At 53.1% G+C, this 26,283-nt stretch overlaps 1 protein-coding gene across 1 annotated transcript in view; it reads right to left on the bottom strand.

Moving 5' to 3' along the window:
• The window catches only part of UNC5A (unc-5 netrin receptor A), a 61,550-nt gene extending 49,522 nt beyond the window's left edge, over positions 1 to 12,028 (bottom strand). The window contains exon 1 of the mRNA XM_042945824.1: positions 11,959 to 12,028. Within this exon, the coding sequence (XP_042801758.1) occupies positions 11,959 to 12,028 (70 nt within the window). The remainder of the gene's footprint in view (positions 1 to 11,958) is intronic.
• Positions 12,029 to 26,283: the final 14,255 nt, after the last annotated feature.

Below are 26,283 nucleotides of genomic sequence, written 5' to 3' on the forward strand. Positions count from 1 at the left end.
TCTTGCCTGGATGACCACCACAGCCTCCTGGCTGGTCTCCTTGCCTCCAGCCTCACCCTGCTCCCAATCTATCCTCGATGCGCTGCCAGATTAATCTTCCTTAAACACCATTCACCTCCTGTCTCTCCCCAGCTCAATGATGCAGCCAGCCCTATTGCTTGTTGGTCCCCCGCAGGCACTGTCTGCTTCTGCTGGGCTGTGCCTCCTGGCTCCCCTGTACACACACTGTCACTATGGAATGCCTGTGCCCTGCCCCATCCGTTCACTGTCTGGTCCAATCCCACCACATGCCAAGGTCCCAGGTGGAGTCCCTTTCTTCTGACCTTAGGGACCGCCAGAGCTCAGAAGCAGAGCATGGCGGGGAGTGGCAAGGGGAGAGGGGAGGTGGTGGCCAGGGACGAGCCCCGAAGCCACAGTCCACCCTGCAATTCAGTAGGTAGGTTATCCATGCCTGGCCAATCTAGGCTCTCAAATGTCGCTATGGCCCCTGCCACCTCTCTGGTCATCCTTACACCCCACCCCGCCTCCAGGCTGTTAGGAGTCATACCTGGCCAAGTCACCGGGGGTGAGTCATCCTTCACCACATCAACTTTCCTTCTCAAACCCTTCCATGAAAGCTTGTCACCCCAGAATAAGCACCTTCCCAAGATTCCAGACCTGCAGGGTCTTGCCCTTGAGGCTCTCTGTCAGTGCTGTCAGCCAGGGACCTCATGCTCCACTTCCTTACACTTTAGGGGTGTGGTCACAGAGGTCTAAAGTCAGCGTACTCGGTGCAGTCCACATAGCATCGCAGCACCTCCCATGCACTGAGCATTTACTGTGGGCCTGAATGGGGCTAAGTTGTTCCACACGGAATACCTCATTTAGTCCTTGCAACCCTATGAGGTAGGAGCCTCTCATTATCCATATTTTCTGGATGAGGAAACTGAGGTGCAGAGAGCTGAAGCTGCCTAATGTCACCCAGTTTAAGCTTCTAACCCACACCATCACCGGCAGAACCCTGGCTCTTAGTGGCTCTGGTGCCTAAGTGACTCCCCACCCTCAGCCCACCAAAGAGCCTGGTGTCCAGAAGGAGCAGCCCCTCCAAGCCTGGGGACATCAGTGGGTCCTACAGGCAGAGGCCTAAAGACCCTCTGTCACTCTTTCCTTGTGACCACTTCTTCAGGGTGACCAGGGAATAGCAGTGTGCTACAGCCAGCTCACCTTTGCTAAAGACAGACCATAATTAAAATTTGTAGAATTTTTCAAGCCAGCTGATATCACATTGGTAGCTTAAAATAGGCCACAGTGGGAGTATTTACACCATGGAAATTGGCAAACCAGTCCCCCAGCTCTCCCAGAGTGCCAAGTGTTAAACTTTTACCAGCACATCACTGCTGAGGAGGGAATGCTGACCACCCTCAGAAGGGCATCCTGGCCTTTGGGTGGTGGGCTTCAGGAAATTCACACCAAAGACAGCCCCCGTCCCCCTCCCCCAGTAGAGCCAGATTTCTGAAAGTATAGGGGTCTTGAGAAGAATGGATGAGTCTCAAAAATGGACCTCTGGCTGTGTGAACCCAAAGGATATGGAGAAAGAAGGTCTCTAGAATAGTGTCAGGGAAGCTCTGAGCCCTCATGACCTTCCCCTTTTGTATACAACCTTCGTGGGAACTTGGGGGGGCCCCTGATCTCAGCAGCAGGGCCCAATGAGACAGGTAAGTAATTTCCCCTTTCCTGGTTCCTTTCTCACTTCAGGGCCTACTTTTTAAGTCTCTTGGCCCTTCTCCAACAACCCAATTTCTCGCCGGTACTTTCCCTTTTTTGCTTAAATTTTGAGAATCAATTTTGTTGCTTGTACTTGAAAACCCCTGATTCATTCACTGAATCAACTTGCCTCCTCTTTGGAAAAGCAGACGGCAGCTCATCATCTCCTGCCCCATGACCACTCCCATTCCCACTTCCTCAGAGCCCAGCAGCGGGCCTCAATGGTTGGGGTGGGATCTATCTGGCCCCAGAAACTTGAACTCATTCAAAACAACCCCTTGGCCTCTCTGATCACGTCTTCTTGGTTTTCGGTGCTTTCTTACTAGAGTTTGTCCTGCCCTTCCAGTTCAGTGTCCTCAGCTGCAAAATGGTGGGATGGGAAGGCTGGCTTCCCAGAGCTCCCTAGTCAGCAGCCTTGCCCTTTCCTAGTCTTCCTCCTCCAAGCCCCCTCCTGCACCATGTGGCTTTGGCATTTCCCACAAGCCTCAGCTGGACCTGAGCTCAGCCTGCCCTGCATGCTTCTCTACTCCATGTCTCTTGTCAGTGTTTTTGTCCTTGGTTTTGGGCCATCTTTCCATGCTGGTCATGTCCATTCCTGGAATGGAAGCCAGACAAATATAAAACCCAACAAATGTCCTGAAGGGGCCACAGCATGATGACCTGACGTCAATCCCAAGCATGATTCTGGTGGAGCTTCTCTGTCAACTACAGATGACTAAGGAAAGTGGTAACACAGAGAGACATACTGGGACTCCGGCAGACCCATCACTCCAGACCAGCTTCCCTTATTATAGTTACTGTTCTGGTAGATCAGGGCCAGACTGGAAACAGTGTGTCTGGATTTCAGCCAGGCACCTGATAAAATATCTCAGGATCTGCAAATGGAGATACATGAACCAGATGACAGAACACTTAAGGGAATGTAAAACCTGTTGAATGGCTGGCGTTGTTTGTAACACAGCTGATTAAATAGCTAAGGTCAATCCAAATCCAAACTTGGGTCTTTACCTTTGAGCCTCAGGCTGTGTCCTTGGTGCTATTCAGCATTTTGATTAAATATTTGGGCAAACTGTATTGATGACACACTGGTTAAATCTGAGGACAATGTGCCCATCTCTTCCTGGTGAACAAGCTGCAAATGGTCGCAAATAGGACAGTGGCATAGGTGGTTTGGACCCAGGCTAAATGGCAAAACCCTAACTGCTGGCTGTGGGGACTAGCTCACATGGCATAGCACTTGAGTTGGCCCAATGGGGAAGGACCAGGACATGTGTTAGATGGCTGAGGGAAGAGATGCTCTCTCCTTCCCCTGGGCTGGGCCTGCAAGGATGTAGCCCTGGTAAGTTGTGGCAGCCACCTTGGGACTGTGAAGGGAGAGGTTGTTGGAGAGTGGTGCCAGTCCCCCAAAAGAGCAGAGATGAGGCATGGATCCTGGCCATGCCGTTTTTTCTGGATCCAACCATGCCTGAAGCTAGACTACCTTTTAGTTGCATGCACCAATAAATCCTTTTTTTTTTTTTGCTTAAGTAACTTTGGGTTGGGTTTCCTAATATTTGCAACAGCTACACTTAGTATTGTGTGATAGTTCGTGCCAGAGCATTGTATCGCAGTGGGATGAACTCCTGGGACTGACATCCAGAGGCAGGCAACAGGAATGTAGGGGACAGGGAAGGGGCTTAGAACCATGCTACATGAGAAACAGCAGAGAGGACTGGTGGTGACTGGCCTGGAAAGGGCAGATGGGGCCAGGGAGGAGCCCTGTCTTAAATAACTGAAAAGGGGGAATCCTCCTTTTGTCAGAAGGAGGAGCCAAGAACCATTTGGGGGAGGTTACTGAGAAGGATTCCTCCTTGTAACAAAGTGGCTTTGAACAGTCTCAGCCACCTGTCGATGTGTGGCCTGGGGCAAGTTGGAAAGCCAACCCCCAGGCAGGTTTATATTCAAAATTCTGTGGCCTGGACAGCCCTGCCTAGGTTGAGGAAGCACCCAAGGTGGGGTCAGGAGGCAGGATATACAGTGCAAAGAGCTTGGAGAGATGAGGGGATAAGCCCAAGACCAGAGAGTATCAAAGTCTCCTGACTTTCTTCCATAGTCTTTCATGTCCATGGGGCACCAGACAAGGCCTTGAGAGTAAATGACCACCTAGGACAGCATTCTGCTACCCACGGTGTGGGAGGGGGTAAGCAAGGGGGTCAGGCTGAGCAGTAACAAGGTTCCAGCCTTACCATTTCTTGAGCCTCAGTGTCTTTTTCTAATAAATGGGACTAACCTTACCTATCTCGTGGGTTGTCCTTAGGTTCTGATCAGATGATGCAGGAGAGCCCAGCATGGGCCATGATTACTACCATCATGAAGTTAATGAAGGAATAAAAAATGTAGCAAGTCTACAACCACCGAAAGCTCCTCCTCTCTCGGCCCCAAGCTTCTCTTCTAGCTGAAGGAGGATGAGATTTGGAGTCAAAGACCTGGATTGCAACTCCAGCCCTGCCTAGTTTGGCCAGGGACTGCAGGAAGCCGTGCCCTCCCACATCTGTGAAATGGGACCCAGGGCAAGCAGCGCATTCGAAGCCCCTCGCCCGCAGGAGGTGATCATGGAACGCGGCGTTCTCCTTTCCGCAGCGAGGTCAGCCGGGGTGCTCTGGAGGTCTCACGCACACCAGACCTCCAGTGTGACCCACCGGCCAGCCACGTCTACGGGGCTCGGAGAAAACGGGGTGGGGGGGGGAGGAGGCGGGGGTGCTGCTGGGCGTGAGAACCGAGGCGCAGCGGGGGCCGCGGAGCTGCGGTGCCGGGAGGCTGGACGCCCGCTCCCCGGGCGGCAGCCGAGCGCTCAGCCAGGAACTTGTTAACAGGCCCCGAACAAAGAGCCACTAATCCGGCGGGCGGCCGCGGGCGGGCTGGCGGGCGGAGGGATCCCGCCCCTTCCCCTGCCCCTGCCCCGAGTTTACAGCGCTCTCAGCACCGGCGCCGAGCGGGGGCGGGGCCGCGGGGCAGGACGCCCCCGGAGGCGCCCCTCCCCAGGGCCCCAGCCGGCTATGGGGCCGACGGGCGCAGTGGCTAATGGCTAATCCCCTGGGCTCGAGCTCCTAGAGAGTGGCTCGGGATCCCGCCGCCCCTCGGCCGCTAACGTGCCCTGCAGCTCGCCTGGCCGGAGGCCCGCATCTAGCCCGGGACCCCGGCCTGGCAAGCTACCCAAACAACGAGGCAACGGGGTGGGGATGGTGTTTTGGGAAGCAGGGTAGGCTCCTGCCACGCGGGGATCCTAAGGAAGCATTCCTACCTGCCTGTGCCTGGCACCCTTTTATCGGGGAGGAGTGAGGGGTCTGGAAAGATGCTGACATGGGAAAACCCAGCAGCCCCTCAACTCCATCCGGTCTCCGCCCCAATCAGGAGGGAGTAAGGTCTCACTCCGGGTGTACTGCCGGCAGGCTCTCTGCTGGACGTGCTGGGGTGGAGCAGTGCGGGGTGGGGCCCACCTGCCGTCCTGGCTGGGTAGGTATAGGGCAGAAAGGATACATCGTCGGAATTCCCTACCCAAGGGCCCTGCAGTTGTAGCTCTCAGGCCCCATCAATCTAGACTGACCCCCATCCTCAAATCTCAGACACTTATTTGCCTGGAGCTCAAGGTCACCCTGAGCCTTCCAGATGGACACAGCTCTGACATCTAGGTGTGGGGAGGGTCTGAGTTCTGGGAGACTCACCCATCAGGGCGCTGGCCCTTGGTGCTGTCTTCAGGGGCCTCTTCCTCCATCTAAGTGGAACCTAAAACCTACCCCTTTGGGGCCTACCTTAGGGATGAGCAGCTGCCATTCAGGCCTCCCCAGATTTCTGAGTCTCTCCCTCTCCCCCATCTCAAACAGGGCTGAGCTGGGCTTGTCAACAACCACACCTGGAGAAGGGGAGGGGAGGGGACTTCTATAAGCGCTATTCCTGGGTGTCAAAAGAGACAATCAAAACACAGGCCTCTCCTCATGCCTGTGTCCTCCCACTTGAACCCCTAGCTGCACCCCATCCCGCAAAGATGGCACCAAAGACTCCCCCCAAGTGAGGACAGAACAGTGTCCTCTGCCACATCGTTCATCGGCAGTTGCTAACACTGCATGCCTACTGTGTGCCAGGACTGTCACACACTGATGACATGTATCAGTCCACCTAATCCATACAACAACGCTGTGAGGTGGGTCCTTTTATGACTCCATTTTATAGACAAGAAAACTGAAGTGCAGGGAAAAGCTAGATTGCCAACTGGGACTAAGGGTGGGGCACAGGGGGTACCAAGGGCACACAATTTAAGGAGGCTGGCCCTGCCCTTGCACAACTTAATTTCTGCACCCTGGGCACCTCCCTTGTCTCACCCTAGTCCAAGTCCTCGTCCAAACTCAGACTTCAGAGCTTGCCCACTCAACCCTTCTACCACCTCCTCAACGTGCCTGGGGGTCTGGCTCCCAAGGGCCAGCGGCTGCCCGTAGCACCTGACATTAGTGCCTCGGAAGAGGGTGGCCTTAGACACTGGCACTATGACCTTCTTGGGACCATAAGAAGGCCTGTTTTTGCCAATGCGGGTGTTCACCAGCTAAAGCAGGACCTTATTTCCTGCCTTGGGTGCTGGGACTCACAGTTCCTACCTCTGCTTCACAGCCACTTTCAGCCCTGCCACAGCAGCCACCTGGCTCCAAGGCAACATGGCAGCTACCGCTGGGGTGGCTGGAGCCTTTGGCAGGTGCTGAGCATGTGTGAGTGTTTCCTGGGAGAACCTGATGCTGAGTGCACAGTCCACCCCAAGCCTCCCTGCACACTAGCCTCTGCTCCAGTAGAGTCATCAAGTCCAATGCTTTAATATACAGAGGTCAACAGCCCAGAGAGGTTAAGTGACTTGTCCAAGGTCACACAGCAATAGAATGGCAGAGCTGGGACTAGAATTTAGTTCCATCCAGGGACCCCACCCCCTTCGCTGCTATTTTCTGTGTGTCAGAGCTGATTAGCACATGGTTCCAGGACAAGCTGCACCCAAATCATCACCTTCATAGAATCCCAAACAAAGCTCTTTGCACACTGGAGGAATCGGTGTCTGAGTCAGGCCCAAGTCCCTGCAGGAGGTGGAGATTGGGGGCGGGGGGGGGGGGGGGTTGCTTCTTCCAATTAAAAGCATGACTCTTTCCTGGGACTCCTGCCTGCGGCTGGAACAGCGACAAATGCTTTCTTCTCTTATCTCTGGGCTTGGGCCCTGATCACCACCTTAGGACTCTAGCTCTGTCCTAACTCATGCCCCTTCGAAGCCAGGGAAAATGGAGGAAGGAGATAAACAAGCCACAGGGGTCTGCTCCATGTCAGGTTCCACCCTGGGGCACTCTCTATGTTGACCACTATCTCATTACAATAGCTTCAGGAAGCAGAAATGACCCTATTCTAAAGATGTGGGAACAGGCTGGGTAGTAAAAGTTACTTGTCCAAGGTCAGGTGGCTTAGAGCGAAACCTAGACCTGTCTGTCTCCAAAGCCCCTGCCCTTTCCACTCTACCTGACGGGAAGAGGGGGCTGAGGCTCCCCAGAAGGCAGGAAGACCTGTCAGTGCCATTCCCATGGGAGCAGAAAAGAAGGATAAAGGAGTGGACCAGGAGAATTGATCACAGGAAGCTGAGCTCCCATCTGGGTGGCGAGGATGGCTGGGGCTCATGGGCCAGACTCTCCTGGTGCTTGGCCTCAGGAACCAGAAGTCCCAATAGGTGTTGCACAGAGCAGCCCAAGTTTTGGTGTCAGTTCCATTCCTGAGGATCAGGGTGGGGCCTGAGGAAGAGGCCATGAGACCAGTTTGTCAGGGTCAGGAAGGGCAATGCCATGACTCTATGCCCCTTAGCCCCACCTTCCAGGGCCTTGAGTCTAAAGGTTTGGTGCCCAGAATGACATTATTTGCATGAGAAGACACCCATCCAGGAACATCTATGACTGGGAGGGGGAGGGGTGAGCAGGGAGGTTCCTGCTCAGTAGACCTGGGCCTACAACCTGTGTGAAGGACCCACAAACATGCATGATCACATGAGCTGGTTTGCCATCCGTGTGAGGCTCCAAGACACAGCCACCCCATGGTGAGGCTTTAACCTGCTCATTCCTACCCTGGACAGGAGCCATTTCCAGCCTCCCCAGAGTAAAGCAGTCTGTGTCCAGGGACAGGGATGGGGAAGGCTGCCAAGGGGGACAGAGTAAACTTCTCTCCCCCTCTCTAGCCATAGCAGCCCTCCTTACCTAGCCAGAGAACCCAAACACACATGGAGGGGAAAAAAAAGAAAAAAATAAGAACTTGACTGGCCATGACTCAGAGCATGTTGGGGGCTAACAGCAGGGTCATAGGGCGGTGGACAGTGGCAATACCCGTAGAAAACACTGGCATGAATGAATAGCTAACTTGGGCCAGGGGCCTCTGGCAGTTGCCCCAGGCCCCATGTGCCTCTCTAGGCCTGAAGAATCCATCCTGTCGGCCACTCAGAGCTCATCGATGTGCCATGGCCCCTGTGTGGGCCCTGGGAGGAGTTGGGGAGTCCCCTTGGAGGGAGCTGAGATAAACAGAACGGTTGTACTGGCAGCAGCAGGGGGGCTTGGCCTAGGTCTGGACAGAGCAGGAGACGTTGGGCTGTAGGATGGGGAGTGTGGCTGGCGGGGCCAGGGGCACCAGGTCCTGCAAGGCAAGGGAGCTATAGTGCAGAAGCCACAACTTGACTGGGGGTGTGGATGCCTGGCCCACCAGCAGTTAAAGCCAAGTTCCAATGGATCAGCCTAGTCATGCATGGTGATGCAGGTGTTTCCCTAAGTGCCCCCAGACTCAGGTTTGGACTTCACCTTCAGGCACTGGTGAGCCACAGAAGTCTTTTTAGTGGGGTCCCAGCCTAGATACCAGGGGCATTAAGCAAAGTAGAGGAGGTACATAAAGGGGATGAGTGGGGTGGCCACTGCACTGGTCCAGGTGGGAAAGGTGAGGGAGAAAGGGGCTGGGGGGGGGGGGCAGGTGCGGTGACAAAAGAGGAGAGGGACACAAGCAATGTCACAAGTAGAAGCGAGCTGGAGGACTTAGTGACAGATTAGACATGAAGCGTGAAGGAGAAGGGAGAGCCAAGAGAGACTGCAAGGTTTCCAGCCCCAGGCTGGAGGACTAGGGGGGTGAGGGGAGGCAGCGGGAGGGGATTGGCCTGGATAGAGTAGGCTCAGGCATGCATGTATGTGGACACACGTGTTCCCAGGCAGCAGCCAAGCCCAACACGACCGCCTTTGCAAGAAGAAGGGGTCCCCCTACCCCGGGCTTAAGGCAGCTCCTGCCTTTGAGACTGCAGGTCTGCAGGTCTGGGGCCCAGAGCAGGACCAGGTGGGAGGAAGGTATGTGAGACAGGAGGGGCTCCTAGCCCTGGGCTGAGGCCAAAGTTGGCTGCTCATAGAAACCTGCCAGTGACCCACGGCTGGGGGCTTGGTACCTGGATCAGTACCAATCCCCGGGTTCCCGAGGGAAGCCCCTCCCAACATGGGCAACAGGGAACAGACAGGGCCAGCCCTCTCCTGGGGGTACCTGGGAGGCCCTGAAGCCCAGCCCAACCCATCCCCAAGGCAAAGTGAGAGCCTTAAAGAATTAAGACACCCTCCCCCAACCAACTGCCCCAGTTTGGGGTGAGGGGTGGACAGAGGGGTCCAGGACCAGCCCTGAGGATGGGGGTGGGGCTCGGGGAAGAGGCCATCAGGACAGATTGTTGAGGTAAGGATGGACAATACCACAGCTCAGTGCCCCTCAGCACCACCTTCCAGGAGAGCCAGCTCTTCATGGGCCCCTCCCCCTAGGAGTGCAGAGATCTGTGTGGCAGGGCATCCAACAGGTGTGAGCGGCCCACAGGGGTGGGGAGGCAGGTGGCAGCTGTGTGACTGGGTATGAATGGGAAAAAGCTGTGAGACAGGGTGTGGGGGAGTGTCCCTGTGTGCAGGGGCACACAGACGGTGAGTGTGCTGAAGGGACAGGCTTTTGTGTGAAGCAGTGACAGAGGGTGGGCCCTTGGCCTGGGGAGCCTGAGGCTGCAGTCCTGCTGGCCCCCGGCGCCCCCTGCCGCCTGACTGGCCGTCTCTTCCTCAGCCACTCACACACATTTTTCACTGGCTGCTGTTGCCGAGGAGATGATGGGTGGTGTGGGAGGAGGTGTGGGAGGAGCTGGGGTCATCTCAGGGCCAGCCTGCCTGGGCACGTGTGCCCAGAGCCTGTGGGGGACAGCAGTAAGGGGCCCCAGATAAGAAGAAGGGCCCCTGCATGCCGTTCAGAGGCTCCTCCCACAGGCCCGAGAGTTCATGCCCAGAGGCAGCCTCTGCTCCAGGGCAGCCCTGCGGCACGAGTGCCCACCTGCCAGCTCCCTGGGCAACCATGGACCAGGCCCCAACAGGTGCCCCACCAACCAGGGATGCGGTTCCCCAACTCTATGACCTTCTGAGAAATCCATGCGGCACCCCCCAGGCTGAGGCACCCTGACTCACCAGCACCCATCACCCCCTTATCGACACATGCTCACCTGTGCAACTGCTCACAACGACCACACACATGTGCAGGAGGCCAGCCGTCACACAAGCTCATCTGGCCACACACATACCAATGCCATAGACACTGCCAGCCCTCATCGTCACCGGGGCACACATGCCAACCCACAGCCTTCACACGTGCTCAGGCATGACCACACAGCCCTCTCACACACAGCCGACTTGGTAAACATTTCCCGGGCACCTACTCGGTATCTGGCAACACCTCCCCTGTGTGAGGAGCATGAACACCCCCAGTTTACCATGACCAGCTCACCAACCCTGCACTCCCCTGAGGGTTGCACACACGATCCGAACACGGATATATGTGCAATAGGAACACACACCCAGCAGTAGTGCAGCCTCCTGGCTCGGTCAGGATTAAAAGGGGAGGTCATGGGGCAGAAGGGTTTGTTAAAGTGAGGATTTAGGGGGGACAATGGGGTGTTGGAAAAGGGATGGGATAGAGTAGAGGGAAGACTGAGGGGGCAGAGTGGGGAGGGCAGCCAGGCAGAATGGGTGCAGGATGTGCAACACAGAGACCCTTTAAAGAAACAGCCATCAGCCTCAATCATGGGGCTGGTGTAAGCTCTCACTCATTGATCTCTAATCAGTCTGGCTTCGTACCTCAGGAACCCCAAAGCTCCCTTCTGACATCTAGGATTAACAATGGCCTGGCCAGGGTAGGAGGCATCCCCCAGGTTCTCAGAGCGGCAGGAATCAAGAATTGCTAGGGTGCACCCCATGTCCCCTTGATCACACAAATGACCCCCCCACCCCCCCCCTACACACATAAGCTCAGCTCTGCTAAGTGCATGGATGGTGGGGAGGAGAGATCAGGAGGCCCTAACAACTCAGCCTAGGTGGAAGCTCAGGGAGAGCAGACAAAGGATGCAGGGGAACTCCCCCCCCCCCCCAAGGGAGGTGGGCTGAGAGCCTAGTTACCAAGCAGGTTAGGATGGCCAACGGGACATTGAGGGAGGAGGAAGGGCGGTGCAAGGAAAGGGAGAAGGGAAAGCGGCAGCGGCCCCACCATACATAACTCTGGCCCCCACGCACCGAGGAGGCTGGGAGCCACAGCCCTGGCCAGGGGCCGCGGGCCTTTGACTGTGCAGGCTGTAAGGGCTGGGGGCTGGTGTATGCGCCTCCACGCCTGAGTGTGTGCGTGTGCGAGCGTGTGGCGGGGACAGAGGAGGACACTGTGTTCTGGACGTGGGCAGAGGCCAGTTGCCAAGTGGGAATTGTGAGTAGCTGTTTGGGTCAGATGCTACCGGGAAGAGGTATCTTAAGACCCCTCCTCAATTTCCTGGGCACTGGGATGTGATCAAAACCTCTATCTATGACTCTCAGAGTCAGGCTCCCCCGGGCGTTGATTCAAACCCTCGACTCTGCTCTGGGGCCGGGCAACCAGCAAACTTCCCCCGCCCGGAGGCGTGGAGCGTTTACACTCGCCAGCCCCGCGCGCTGACAGCTGCTCCAGCACTTGGCAGAACCCAGGCTTCCGGGGAAGCGCGCGGGGAAGCTGCGCAGCAGCGAGAGGCGGCCCCCGCGTCCCGCCTCGCAAAGTTTGGCCTCCGGGGGCTTCCAGACGGGTCCGGCCGCGCGGGTCAGGGACCCCCCATAGCAAAGAGCGTTCGCGCGCACAATCCCCCGCAAGCCTCCCCAGAGCGCGCGCGTGACTCACCCGTGCCGTGGAGCCAGGCGGCGAGGACTATGCCCAGGAGCGCTGGCCACAGGCCGGGCCGGACGGCCATGACCGCGGGCGGGCGAGCTGGCCGGCCGGGCGCGGGGCCCCGCGGGCGGGAGGGCGGCTTTCAGCGCCTCAGCCCAGAGCCCCAGCCCGGGGCGCCCTCGGGGCCCATGCCAGCGGACTGCGCTGCCTTGGGGCGGCCGGCTGCGGGGCGCACGCGGCGCGTGGCTCCCCTGGGCACCGGGAGCACAGCAATGCAGCCGGGGCGGAGCGCAGCGCCAGCCGCGCCGCGCACCGAGCCAGCCGCCGCGCGGAGCCCGCAGCCGGGGAGCGGGCCGGCGGGCGCCGCAAAACCCGGACTGGAGCAGCGGAGCGGGGCGGCGGCAGGGCGGGGCGGGGGAAGGAAGGAGGGGCCCGGCCGCCCCACGCCGCGCGCTTGGGCCACCCCCAGCTCCGGGGATCCCTCCCGGCGTTGCCCGAGGCTCCCCCGGGGAGGGGTTGGGGTGGTGGGCGGGGAGGCCTCCCACCGCCCCGCGCGGTCTCCAGGGACAAGGCCTGGAGTCTGAAACCCGGAGTGGATCAGTTGTCCGGATCCGGGCTCTCCCAGACCCGCCAGCCTGCGCACAGGTGGCCCGGGAGGGGCCCAGGGCTGCGGCGACCCCGGCGCGGCGCCAGCCTGCAGAAAACGGCTTGGGGCAGGGGTGCTCGGGGCAGGTTCCGCTGCAGTCCTCTCCCCCACCCCACCCCACCCCACTCCCCGCCTCCCAGCCGCGCTCCGAGGCCGTCTGCGTGCCGCGGTACGCCACCAGCCCGCGGCTTGGATAAGGGACTGCGGGAGAGCGCTCTGCCCCGGCCCTCGCGTAGAGGTGCTCGGGCAAGCCAGACTCAGGGCCACCTGCAGTCCCAGCCATGTAGCTTGGTGGACTCCAGCGTGACCCAAGATTTCTCTAACCCCGTGGCGCCCTTCGCCTAAGGAAAACAACCCCAGGACACAGCGTATCTGGGCGCGCGGTGTTTGCGCCCTGAGCTAGCACCGCGCCAGAGACGTGGGCGTGAAGGACTGGGCAGGGCTTTGGGAGCCACGGAGACCCCGGTGTAGGATCTAGGCACCTTTCCACCTTCTAGCTCTGTGACCTTGGGCAAGTCACGTTGTCTCCAGCAATGACCGCTGCTGGAGTCTCCTGCTCCCCACCCCCATTCCCTAATCTGGTTAAAGTAAACAGAGGGTTGCCTTGAAGGAGAAAGGAAATGACAAACGCGCAACATACACACAGGACGAATGGTCAGAAAAAGAGAGGGTCCGACTTTGGGAGGGATGAGAAGGGTGGCGGCAAGGTCGCAAAGTAAGCCTCCTACAGGGGCCAGTCAATAATTTAAATTGGTGCTGCACGCTGGGTGATGTAAGAATGGTCTTCCCTTCCACAAAGAGATATGAGCTCTCCTCTATTTCTTGAAACCACGAGGCCCTCTCTCGGTCTGTCTTTTGTTTCCCACTTTTGATAGAGAAGGGTTATGAGAAATGTTTTCCTTTTCTCTTAACTAGTGTAAGAAACATCAGCCAATGTCCAGATACTCATGCATGGATACTGGGCTTCAGCACCAAGGAGGCAATGGCAGTACTGGAGACGAGACATCAGATCCAATGGAAAGGTGCAGCTGGCTCTTCTACTCTAGGTCCCAACTGAGGGTGTTGGAATTGGGGCCCAGCATGGCCCTATCTTTCAAATTATCAAGAGAAGCCATTGGATGCAAAATCTTCTGATTTAAAATTTTTAACTAAAAAATATATATTTTTTTAACCTCATGTGAGCCCAGGTGAAAATGTCTGCAAATGTCCAACAGCTTCCGGTTTTTGAACTCCGCTTTAGGGATTGCTTGTATGTATGCTGTGTCTACTTGATCTACCCAACTGGAGTGTGTGTGTGTGTGTGTGTGTGTGTGTGTGTGTGTGTGTGTGTTGTGGGGAGCAATGTGTGCTCAGGCCCCTCCCTCTGACACTATGCCCCACCCTGCTTCAAGGGAAGAGGTGGATGGAAGAGGTGAAACCTTAGGAGGACTGTCATTTGGGGCACCTGGTGTAAGAGAGGTGATTAGGAACTGGGTTTGGGCACTAAATGGGGAGGATGAAGGACTGAAACTGGGGTCTGGGATATAAGAGGATATCATAATGGTGAGTGCTGCACTCTGCTCTGTCCTTGCCTACGTTAATAATTTGCTCCTCACATTCAATCCTATTAAATAAACATTATCATCTTCATTATACAGTAACGGTAACTGAGATTTTGGGAAGGGAAGTGCCTGAAGCCCAGGGCCAACGTATTCAGTGTTTGCAGGGCTAGCTGAGATTGGGCCTAAGGGAGGCTGACTTCAATGTCCATGCTCCTTACATTTCCTCTTCCTACAGTTTCTGCTCTGGGATTAGAATTTGGGAATAAGGTTTGGGGAACAAGAAAAGAAAGGGTCTCCTTCTCTTTTCAGTTTGGTGGCTGTGTTCACTTCTCTGGCCTTCTTTCTTCAGCCAGAATAGTATGGTCTGTAACAGGGTAGACTAGGTTATGTCATGGTAACAAACAGTCCCCAAATATCAGTGGCTTCAGCCAACAAAGGTTCATTTCTCATTTGTTCTTCATGGGTCTACTGCTCCAGATCATCCTCAATTGAGGACCCAGGCTGACAAAACAGCCACTCTCTGGAACATCGTTGGTCAGTGAGGTGGGAAAAGAGAGGTCTGGAGGTAATCAGTGGCTCAGCCCTGAAATGACATGTGTCACTTCCACTGACAATTCATTGGCCAGAGCTGGCCCCATAGCCCCATACAAAAGGGCCAAGAAATATAGTTCTCCTACATGCCAACAGCTGAAATGTGAGGAAAGCAGCATTAATGATGACCGCTGCCTCCAAGCTCAGCATGATCTGGCCCCTGCCTACTTCTGCAACTCTGCCTAGGCCTTAGCCATGGTCACCTCCCTTCTGTTTCTCCAGCATCCAAGTTCATCCCCACCTCTGGACCTTCCCACTTGCTTTTATTCCTGGAACACTATGTCCCCAGATCTTCACATGGTTGGTTCCTTTTAGTCACTCAGGCCTTAGCTCAGCCATCCCCTTCCAATTGGTACTCAGGGCATATCAGGAAAAGGAGCAGGGATGCCCTTGAGGAGATGGTGAGTTAATTGTCTCACCTGAATTCTGCTTAAGAATCTAGGTGGGAGGACTGCCAGGAAGTGCTTGTCTCAGGCTCAAAGGTAGATGGTCAGATAGGAGGACTCCTAACATCTTTAACCTTCATTGCCTTTGAGCCCCAGACTCAAAGGGAGGGAGCAGCAAAACCCTTCCTAGGATAGACTCTCCAACTAGTGTCTGTAGTCCTATCCAGTGACCATGCATGGGTTTCACCTCCAACCATTCTGCTGGCTAGGAATTTCTTCTCCTTAGGCAGCAGGAATCTGCCCCTCATTGGATTCACCTTTTGGGGCCTCATCAAACCTGTCTGCTCCTTCTTCATTTCTGTTATTCAGAAGACTCTTCTTTTTTACTTCAGATGACAAAGTCTGGGTCTATCCTGAATTTAGACCCAAATAGTCTTTAGACCCTTTAGACCAAATAGTTCTGTTTCTGTTACTGGAATAGCAACAGAGCTCTGGGTCTCTGTCCTTGCCACCTTGGCCCCCTACTGTAAGTGCTTTCCACCAAGGCTGCTCCTCTGAAGGCATCTCTTAAAGGAAATTGGCACATCTCCTGCCTGCATGGCCTGATGCATTAGCAGGGTCCCAATCAGTTATTGGTCAGTGACATCACACTGTTAATGCCCACTGGATTGGAGGGGAGGGGCTCTGAACCCATGGTGAGGCCATCAATGACTTGGAGATGTGCCAGAATCTCCTATGGTGCTGGTTAAAATACACATCTCCAGGCCCTGCCCTATCCTGATTCTAATTTAGTATGTCTGGGGAAGTGTCTAGGAATCTCTGCTTTTCCCACCCACTCCATCCCCAACCAGCTATTTCTACTGGTGCCAGTGGTCTGAAGATTGCACTTTGAGGAACACTGCCCCATGTCTTTTCATAGGTGCTGCCACCAGCTGGATGTTCCCCATCTACCCTTGCACCACTGGCTTTCTGAATTTAAGTGCAGAGACTTCAGTTCATTCCAATTCTATTCCATTGTATTACATCTAATCCCTTTATCCTATATGGAGCCCTCTCAGGTTGAGGAAGCTGTCAGGCAGGGTACTTGCTATTTTCTTCAGCTTCCTGTCATTCCCAGATAAGATTGGGAAGTCATGTATACTTTCAACCAAGTCCTTGCTAAACAGGATGCTGAGAGCAGGACCAAGGAGAGAGTCTAGTGGCTCCCCACTTCAGACTATCTTGCAAGTTGCACCAGGGCAATAAATCAGTATCTCTTTCATTCACTCAGGAAACCTCTGACCACACCATCTTTCAGCTAACATCTCACTGCTGCACCCACAAAATAAACAGAAAGACCCTACAGAACCCCAGATTCATGAGCCTCCAGCTTTATCCTAATCTACCAGGCCAATGACTAAAACAAGAAATTAGTTCAGCAGGCTGGACTTGCTCTTGGTGACCCCATGTTGGTCCTTGATAGTCTAGTCCCTGCCTTGATCCAAGCATCCATATTTGCCCACTGCTCAGCATCTAGCTTCTGTCTTCTAGAAGCAGCAGCTTCCTGTCTTTCCTTTGAGAAATCACCCTTCCTCACCATTGGTGTGTGAGATTCATGTGGGGCCACCCCACCCCAGTTCCAGAGGATGACACATGCTTCAGGTCTACCTACTCAGCAACCACTATTCCTTGAACCACAGTGATTCATTTAGAGATGGGCATATGGCCTGAACAAAGGGCTCAGGCTCTTTTCTGGGATTTTTGTTAGAACTAAGAAGAGAAAGAGTTTCTTTTCTTGCTGAACTTGGAGCAGAAAAGAAGAGACACTGGAGCTGCCACCATGTGAGGAGAACATACCTGAGACTGAAGCCTGGGTAGGGAAAAGCAGAGCCTGGAAAAGAGAGACACTGAATACTGATTCATCACTTAAGGCCCTTAGATCCAGCTGCTCCTGAAGCTGCCAGATATACCCCTGGTTTTTCAGTTACATGAGCCAATAGATTCCTCTGTTTGTTGTTTAAGACCATTTGTTTTTTTGTCATTTGCACCTTTAAAAATGATACATAATCATCTTTTATAAAAATATTTTCTTGAACCTTGCCCAAGATGGAATAAGCATTTATTAGTGCCTACTGTTTGCAAGGCTTAATACCACCCAACTGGGGAAATTGCAGCCTGTGGGAGAAGACATAGTCTTCCCAGTTGTAAGTTAGGGTGGAATGAGCCAGGTCATAAGACAAGTGATGAATGGGGTGGGGGGGGTGGTTAAAAGGGAAAGAGGACTAGAAACAAGCCCCTTCAGATGACCTTCAGCAATATCTGGACCAGTCCCTTTCTCACACAGAACCCCAACACCCACACATCCCTGAATCTAACACACACACACACACACACACACACACACACACACACACACACACCATGCCAGCACTGTCTTTCCTAACTCAAATGCACTTCCCAAACCCAAATCACACACATGTGCATGCCCAGCAACTGAACATAATCAATAAAAACACATTTCCTGTCTATACTTACATACATGTAAAAACACTTCCACATATCCCCACTTCTTTCCTGCACAGACTATTGTACTCTCCATGCTGCCCTATGCTATTGAGAACTCTCTGCCTGGGCCTCTCCTGTGCCTGACCACAGGAATGGAGATCTCCTTGCCTTGGGTCCTTCAGGACCAAGGACAGTGCCCAATATTTCTTGAGATCTCACCTTGTGTCTAGCACAGGACTCAGATCCTTAGCTGGTTTATCTTTTTCAATTCTCACAAACCTTTATGAAATGGATGCTATTATCATCCCCATTGTATAGATACAAAAACTGAAGCACAGAGAGGGGATGTACCTTGACTAAAACCACTCAGCTTGTAAGAGATGGGGCAGGATTAAACCTAGAAGGTGCCCCCAAAATGTTTGCTGAGTGACTGAAAGAATGTGCAGTTTAACAAATGGTTTTATTAGAGACACATACTCCTATGAGGTATGTTCTGTCACACACATACAACACACATACACACATGTACTCAGAAACACACACAGAGAAACACACGCACACCCAGACACAACATTTCCAGCTCCATGAGCTCCATGGTATCTCAGATTCTGAGGTTTCCCTGGCTACATAGCCCCCATTTCTGGTTTCCCCACTGGGCACTCTCAGGCAGGTTTGGTAGTGAGATGTTCCCTGCTGAGGGGCCTGTTGAAAAGGAGAGGGCGGGGAATCATCAGGAAGGGGCAGGAGGAGCTGAGGAGGGGGAGGAGGATGGGATTGGACCAAGCGGAAGCCTGGCACTGTGCCCTCTGCAGATGACCTGATGAGCATTTTGCAGAGTTAATTTCATTAGCGTCTCTGGGAGATGAACAATTAGCAAGATGCTCTGATGCCTTTAAAAGCTTAAGAGAGGGAGAAGGATGCCTTCTTGGCTTCCCCACCAAGCCACAGTGCCCCTCCTCCTCACTCTCTCTCCATGCTCCCTCCATCATGCTCCCCCCATCTCCCATCCACCATCATCCCATCTTCCCCTTTCCTCTCATCATACCATCACAGAGTCATTTCTACCCGCCATCCTACCCCAGGAACTCCACCCCACTCGGCCCCACTCCTTGGCCACCACGATGGCCCCTCTCTCCCTTTTCCAGGCTCCCACCTGCCCCTTGAAAAGCCCTATGCTGGACCACTGCCCACAGTGCATCAATTGGTCCTCCGTGTTTTGATCACTTAGACACCCAGGGCTGGGGTTTGGCACTGGTCCAGGCCTCCAAAGTAGCACAGCTATTCTTTGGCACCCACAGAGGGCACGGCCAGGTAGGAGGTCTCTTTTTTTATTGATTTTGCTACCAGGTCCTTGGCAACTCCCAGACAGGGTTCTAACCCTTGATAGCTTGGAGCTCCCATTCCAATTCTAGGGCTTCTCTGGTGGATAGGGCTGAAGTAAGCTTCTGCCTCCTCTCCCAGTGCCTGGCATATTGAATTTCCAGGCCTGGGGGGAGGTTGGGGCTCTCAGAAGGGAGGCCCAGGTTACTGTGGGGATCATCCATAGCTCCATTGAACAGATGGAAAATGGGACTCCAGACACCTTGGGTCAGTGTTTGTTCTAGATCCCAGCTGCATGATCCGGTCTTGGGGACCCACTCCTTATTTTGCCTTATGAAAGTCCTAGACCTGTGTGAGGAGTTCTGGCCCAGCTGCCAGCCTCCCCCAGCTTCATTTGGGGAGACCTGGGGAAGTCTTATATAGGAAGGTCCTGCTGGCCAGGACTCCAGCCTTTGTGAGTTGAGATTCCAAGCTCTCTAGGACTAGATGGGGGCTCCAGACAGACCTCCTCTCAGACTAGATGATCCCTGATGGTTCTAAACTCCCTTTAATCCCTAGCCCACAGTCAGGGCATCAGAATTCCCTGGGAGCTTACTAAAATCTGGATTCCTGGACTCCTTCTCCGATCTACTACAGGATCTCCAGGTGGGGCCTCAAATCTGCATTTTTAGAGGTTTCTACCTGGACCCTTGAGACTGGGAACCTTGTGCCACAACATCAGGGGTCACAGACCTCTGGAGCCAGAAATTCTTGCTCTGTATCATTAATTCTCAATGGGGGCAGTATGACCCCCAAGGGGGTGGAGATTTTTCTATGGGGGTGGTGGTAGGTGAAAAAAATGGACGCTTTCTCTATATAAAGCATAAATCTATGTACAGTACATAAAGAGATATATGATGTATCTGTGGTATACAATTTCAGAGAGGGCGTGATTAGGAAAAAAATATCTACAAAGGCTCCTTATGGGGGTGATAGTGAAAAACAGGTTGAGAAACTGCTCACTACTGTAAGATTCTAAGAAGCATAAAAGCATAACACACACCTCACACTCCACATCCTGACACGTACACACATACCCAGGGACACACACACATACACACACACACACCAACACACCCTACACACAAATGCACTGAAAGTCTTCTCTCACACATATGCAAATACACACACTCCTGTCTTCACCCTCCCACACAGACATCAGGAGGCTCCAATAACACTGCATTAGTGAAGAGAAGACTAGGTTAGGATTTTAATAAGCTTTCAAATAAATAAATATATAAAAGCCCCTTTACCAGAGCCTCTATGCTTCTTATTAATGTGACATCTCTGGCCTCACGCTTCTTGAGAACAGAGGAGCCATGTGGTCCTCTTCATGAATGTAGGTGTTTTTCTGAGATGGTGCACGTTCTGTTCATGGCTATGAAGGAGAATGTGTACCTGTGTGTGGTGTGCTAAATGTGGGGGCTTGTGGGTGATGGGTCAGAAAGGAGTGTGTGTGTGTGTGTGCATGTGCACATGAGGGTGATTCTGGAGTCACGGTCAATTTCCAGAGAATTCAGTCTCTAAATTCTCTCTGTTCATCACTGTACTACTTACCTTTGCTAATACATAGTGCATAATCCATAAATATGTGCTGAATAAATGAATGTAATTTTACAAGGCATCTTGATCTCTGTTCTCTTAATTAAACCTCATGTCCTAGGGATCACTGTGCTCAATTTATAGATGAGGAAACTGCGGCTCGGGAATTTAAGGCAGCACCACCATCCAGTAAGTGCTAGATGAACACAAGACTTCTGGTCCCCAGGCTACCCTGAAGACACTTGGGAGACCCAAGTAGGGTGGCCCAGGCTGACTTCTCTGTCTCATTTCACCCAGGATCACTTGCAGGAGGGCTGCTGAAGAGGGGCCATGTTGGAATCCAGCACCCACAGCAAGACCCCCCCCCAAAAGTTTCCTAACAATCCCTGCCTGATTTTCACTCCCATCCTCCCTGGTTCCACCAGACCCCAGGACCTCAGGGCCCACTGCCTCAGTCCCTTGAGGACTAGCCGAAGCTAACACAGAGCAGATGGGCGATGTTCACCCAGCGTGGCAATCGTCACTCAATCCCTCGGGGGTTGGTACATACTGTGTGCCAAGGTTAATTAAACCGGTAATTAGAAGGAGAGATGCTTAATCTATCTGGTTAATAAAATAACCCCCCTTGCATAAGCGTACAGGCGCTGTCACTTGGCCAGTGGAAGTGGAGATGCTGCAGCCCTGATATTATGGGATCAGTCCAGCAGCATGCTCCCCACTCCAACTGGCATTGGCTTCCCACCCTCTCTGCTCCTCAAGTCCTGGAACCGATTTCTGGGTCCGTCACAGCCACCTCCGGGGGGAATCTTGAAGGATCAAGTCTAGGAAGGCATCCAGGGGTGCCCAGTCCCAGGGAAGCTCAAAGGTTAACGGCAGCACCTGCAGGGAACACTGCCCAGGCAAGAGTCCTGGGGTGGTGGCCCAGCTCACCTCCTCTGCCAGCCGGGATTCTCTTGTGTCATTTTGTGACCCTTCATGCCACTTTCTTTAAGAGCTATGTCTGACCCTCACACTCCAAATTACATCTTTGGCGAATATCTTTAAAAATTAATTTTTAATTTTACATGTAAAACATGAGCACCTTATTATTGTAAAAATTTTAAAAAAGACTGCAAATAACCTCACCACAGATCTCAGGGATTTGTTTTTAAGGAGGAAGCCACTGGAAACCACTGTGTAGCCTTCTGGGCCTTTCCCTGCATGTATACAGGTATGTCTATTGATGTAATTAGACATAGTTTCACTTGATTTTTGACTTTTTACAACATGGTATCTTACTGTATGCTTCCTTCTGCAGTGTGCTTTTCTCCACCCTGCCCCCCAGCAGTGATGTGGAGACTTGATGTTTTCTTCAGTTAGATTTCACAGAGATGGAAATTTCCAGATAGGGAGAGAAGCCTGCCTTGTCCTCAGGACCTCATGCTAAGAATGGCCTGACACCTACATCAAGGCATCCCTTGAATATGGGCTCTCAGCCCAGTGGGTCCACCTTGCTCCCCACAGGCCCATTGACCACTCCCTGTCTGCCTAATGTTCCCCTGGACCCTTTTTCCCTCAGCAATTAGAGTGAGCCAAAGTCACAGCAGTGCCCCTTACCTCCTTCAGCCTCTGTCTCTGAGACACAAGGGCAGCTCAAAGAAGACTGTCTGCATGTAAGGCCTCCACAGATTCACATGCCAACCCACAGACTCCCCAGCTTAGGAGCTGGGTCCTCAAAGAGACTGGCCACCTGCCATTTCCCATTTCCCAGAACAGCTCTGGAGGAGCAGGACCTGAATGACACCCCTCCCTGGGGGACTGATGTGAGGACAAAGGTGCTCAGCTCACCTGCATGGCTTGCCAGGCAAAAGGGGTGGCCAGCCTCTCTCCCAACTCCTGGTAACAGCCATAGGCAGGCCCAGCTGATGGGCACATCAGGTGGCAGACAAGGGCAGAGGTGTGCCCATGCAGAGGAAAGGGTTTTATTAACCTCCTAATGATCGGTTTAATGGGCGTTGAAGTCAGGTGAATTCAGCGACTAGAGCAGGTGGCACTGAAGCCACAGTGCATGATTTGGTGTGAAGCGGGGAGACTAAAGGGTCTTTAGCTACCAGAGCTCCAAGTCAGGTCCTAGTCTAAAAGGGCAACAGGACACACTTTTTTTTAAGGGCAAGAAACAAGTTAGAGAGTGATGGCAGGACCAGACAGGGTATGGGCTCAGTCCACTCTCCATCCATTCATCCACTCATTCATCACCCATTCACCCATCCACTCACCCATCCACTCACTCATCCATTTGCCCACCTACCCATCCACCTACCCACCCATCCGCTCATCTACCCACCAACCCACCCATCCATTCACCCATCCACTGACCCACTTATCCATCTATCTGCCCACACATTTACCCATCCTCCCACCCACCCACCCATCCACCAACCATCCATCCATCCTTATATTCATTCATTCAACAAGTATTTATTGACCACCTACTCTATGCCAGGCCCTGTGCTGTGTGTAGACAATGTTTGCACACAGTTACAGGTAACTGTACTTACCTACAGTTGTAGGCAAGAGAACAACTGGCAATAAATAAGCAAACAAAGCAACAAGATAATTCCAGATGATGAAGAATATAAAATAGGCGAAGTGAGAGAGAGTGAAGGAGAAAAGGTGTGGTGGATATCAATACAAAAGTGTGGCCAGGGGAAGTCTCTCAGAGCATGATGTTTCAGCCAAGACCTGAGTAATGAGAAACTGGGGGAAAAGTGTTTGAGGCAGAGGGAACAGCAAGTGCAAAACATCTGAAAAGGAAACAAGCTTGGTGCATTTGCATAAGCAAAGGAAAGGTGGTGTGGCTGGGGCAGGAGGGAGTGGTGGGAAAGGATGAAGAGGATGGAATCTGAGAGGTAGGCAGGGACAAGATCATAAGGACCCTTGAGGCAGAGGAAGGGAATCTAGACTATTCCAAGGAAAGCCAGTGGAGGGTTTAGGCAAGGGAGTGACATGATGTGATCTGCTTTTAAAGTTCATTCTTCTGGCTGCTTTGTAGTGATGACTATAAGGCGGGGGGGGGGGGGGGGGGGGGTGCTAATGATTTCTAGGCCCCTTTCAATTCCAAAATCCTATTGTTCCCTGCCCCTCTTCCATTCTAACCTGTTAAGGATAATCTCTAACATTTGAAGAGTATTTCACCATTTACAAATCATATTCATGGAACCATTCTGTTTAGCTCTCATGCAGTTTCATTCAGCATTTTCACAAGGAAGTGGCTCCTCTGAGCCCCTGAAGAGCAGCCCCAGAGTGGAGTCTCCTGGGACCTGGAGCCCTAAAGAGTGCTGCTCTGCAATGCCAGCTGCAGGGTAAGAATATCTCTGTTGGTCTTGCTGTGAACTTCTCTTATGTGCCATCCAGGCTCCCAGGCCCTCTTCTGGTAGCAGCACCCCCATTGTCCTTTGGAAGCCTCTACCACCACCACTCACAGTCTCTGTGGTTCAGATGAAGCCAATCCCACCTCTGGCTCCAGGGATGGGAGTCAAGAGTTTCCCAGTCTCCTGGCTTCCATCATGGTTGGTTCATAAGGGACATCTAATTTATATGAGAATCAATCTTGGGTCTTAAGCTGGGGCTTATATAGGAGAAGTTCCCTTTCAGGTGCGGTTGGTCACCTGTCAGCCTGGGGGCCTGGAATGGCTGATGGCCACACACTGACGAGAGCCTACCTAAGAAGGAAGGCCCTACAGAAGAGAGCTAACAAGGAGACAAGCAGAGAGGCTTATTCTCCTGGAGCATCTTGATCCAGCCAAGCTTAAAGCCAACATCCCCCATCTCAAGGCCTTTTTAATTGTAAGTGCTCTTTTGAGTTTGAGTCAGTTTGAGGTGGATTTCTGACCCCAAATGAGTCCTCATCATGCACATTTTAACAACCCTTGAAGGTTTATGAAAACACTCTTACACGCAGGGCTTAGTTCATTCTTAGAGCAACTCTCAGAGGTGAGCATTATTATCTCCATTCCATAGAGGAGGACAAGTAGGCTGAAAGTTGTGTTGTGTTGCTGGATGCAGGACTAGTACTCAGATCCAAGTCCTTAGTCATTTGTGTCCTGGAGGGCGAGTACAAGACTGCCATGCATAGGCCTCCACCATTTCTGTCATGAGCCAGACATGACTCATGTCACCCTTCCTTTGTCTACCAAGGAGCAGGACCCACTTTTCTGGCTTCTCTTTCCTAGCCACTGCCCTCTTTGGACTGGGATCCTTGGAAGCCTGCTGCCCATGATTCCTATCTTCTGCCAGTTCAAACAGTCAAGGCCCTTTTGGGAAAGCTACAGTGAGTGACTCAAGGGACACAGACTAGGCCCTAAGACATTCCTCCAACCAGCTGAGAAGCCACGTGCCACAAAGGAGAAATTTTAGACACATGATTAATACTCGAGTCTCAACTATTTCATCTGTAAATGGGGTTAGTAGTACACTAGCTTCAGGTGATCAACATTAAGTGAGGCAAACTGAGCAAAGCCCTGGGTAAAATGAGCATTGGCATCGTGGGCTCCTTGCAGGTCTCTGTGGTCCTGGCCCCTCAAAATCGTGCCTGTCCTCTGACCACATAACTCTGTTCTGTTCAGTTTCTTGTACATGTGCTTCTCACCCTGGGGACACTTGGCTTTTTCCTCTTTGATTCACTCATTTCACTGTGGGAATATTTATTAAATGCCTACTGTGCTCCAGGTTCTGCTCCAAACAGTGAGAAACAGCAGTGAACAAAACAAGAGCCTGCATTCTTTAGGGCAGACACAGACTAAAAACATACAGAGGAAATATTTTCTATATGCTGCACAGTAAGCAAATGAACAAAACCCAGGGAGATGTGATAGTGCCCAGAGGAAGGAGGGGGACACGAATTGGAATGGTGTAAGGCCATCTGAGACCTAGATGATGAGAAGAATTCAAGAACTGGCAGCTAAGTCAAGAACTGGCAGCTGGAGTGTCCTAGGCAGAGAGTATGGCAAGTGCAAAGGCCCTGAGGTAGAGCCAGGTTAGAGGAACAATAAGGATGGTGTGGATGGAGAGCTTTGAATGAAGAAGAGGATAGGTAGAGCAGACCCTGGGGTCCTTGTAAGCCATGGGTAGGATTTGAACTTTATTACATATGCAATGGGAAGTCATGGAATGGGGGAGGTAAGCAGGGGAGGGACAGATCCCAGGCCCATTCTGAGAATAGCAGTCTGGCAGCTGTAGGAGGATGCTTGGAAGGGGCAAAGAGGAAGCAGGGCTGCCAGCCCGAGCCCCTGCTTTGTCCACACCCTGCTGGAGCTAATGCCCCCAGCCCAGCCCACCCCCAGCAATCAGATGGTGTCAGAAGCCCCTGAGCTCTCTGCTCATCTGGAGGTACTGGTGAACAGTTCAGGGCACCCAGGGAGAAGTGTACTTGATGAACTTGAGCAGACACTAGGGTTTCTGCTCCTCAACGCCTCATCCCCAGGGATCAACATCCACCCACCATCCCCCACTCCTACAACTGAAATGGTTTGTAATTTCCTACCACTGTCACTAACAAAGGCATACCTCCTCAGACCCCAAGTAATTTGCATAAGAGAAGACCCTTTCCCCCTACTGCCAGAGATTATTTCCCTCCTCAGTAGCATCTCAGAATTTGGAGGGTCCAACACCCCCTCTCCTCCCACTCTGGTGAGCACTGGGATGTGCGTGTGCAAATGCTCTACCAGGGTGTCTTAGGGCCGTGTGTGTGAGAGCTGATGACCAAGGGCAGGAGGCGGGGAAAGGTTCTGCTGGAGCAGAGAGAGGCCCC

The sequence above is a fragment of the Panthera leo genome, chromosome A1 (assembly GCF_018350215.1).
Source record: "Panthera leo isolate Ple1 chromosome A1, P.leo_Ple1_pat1.1, whole genome shotgun sequence".
Taxonomy (NCBI): Eukaryota; Metazoa; Chordata; class Mammalia; order Carnivora; family Felidae; genus Panthera; species Panthera leo.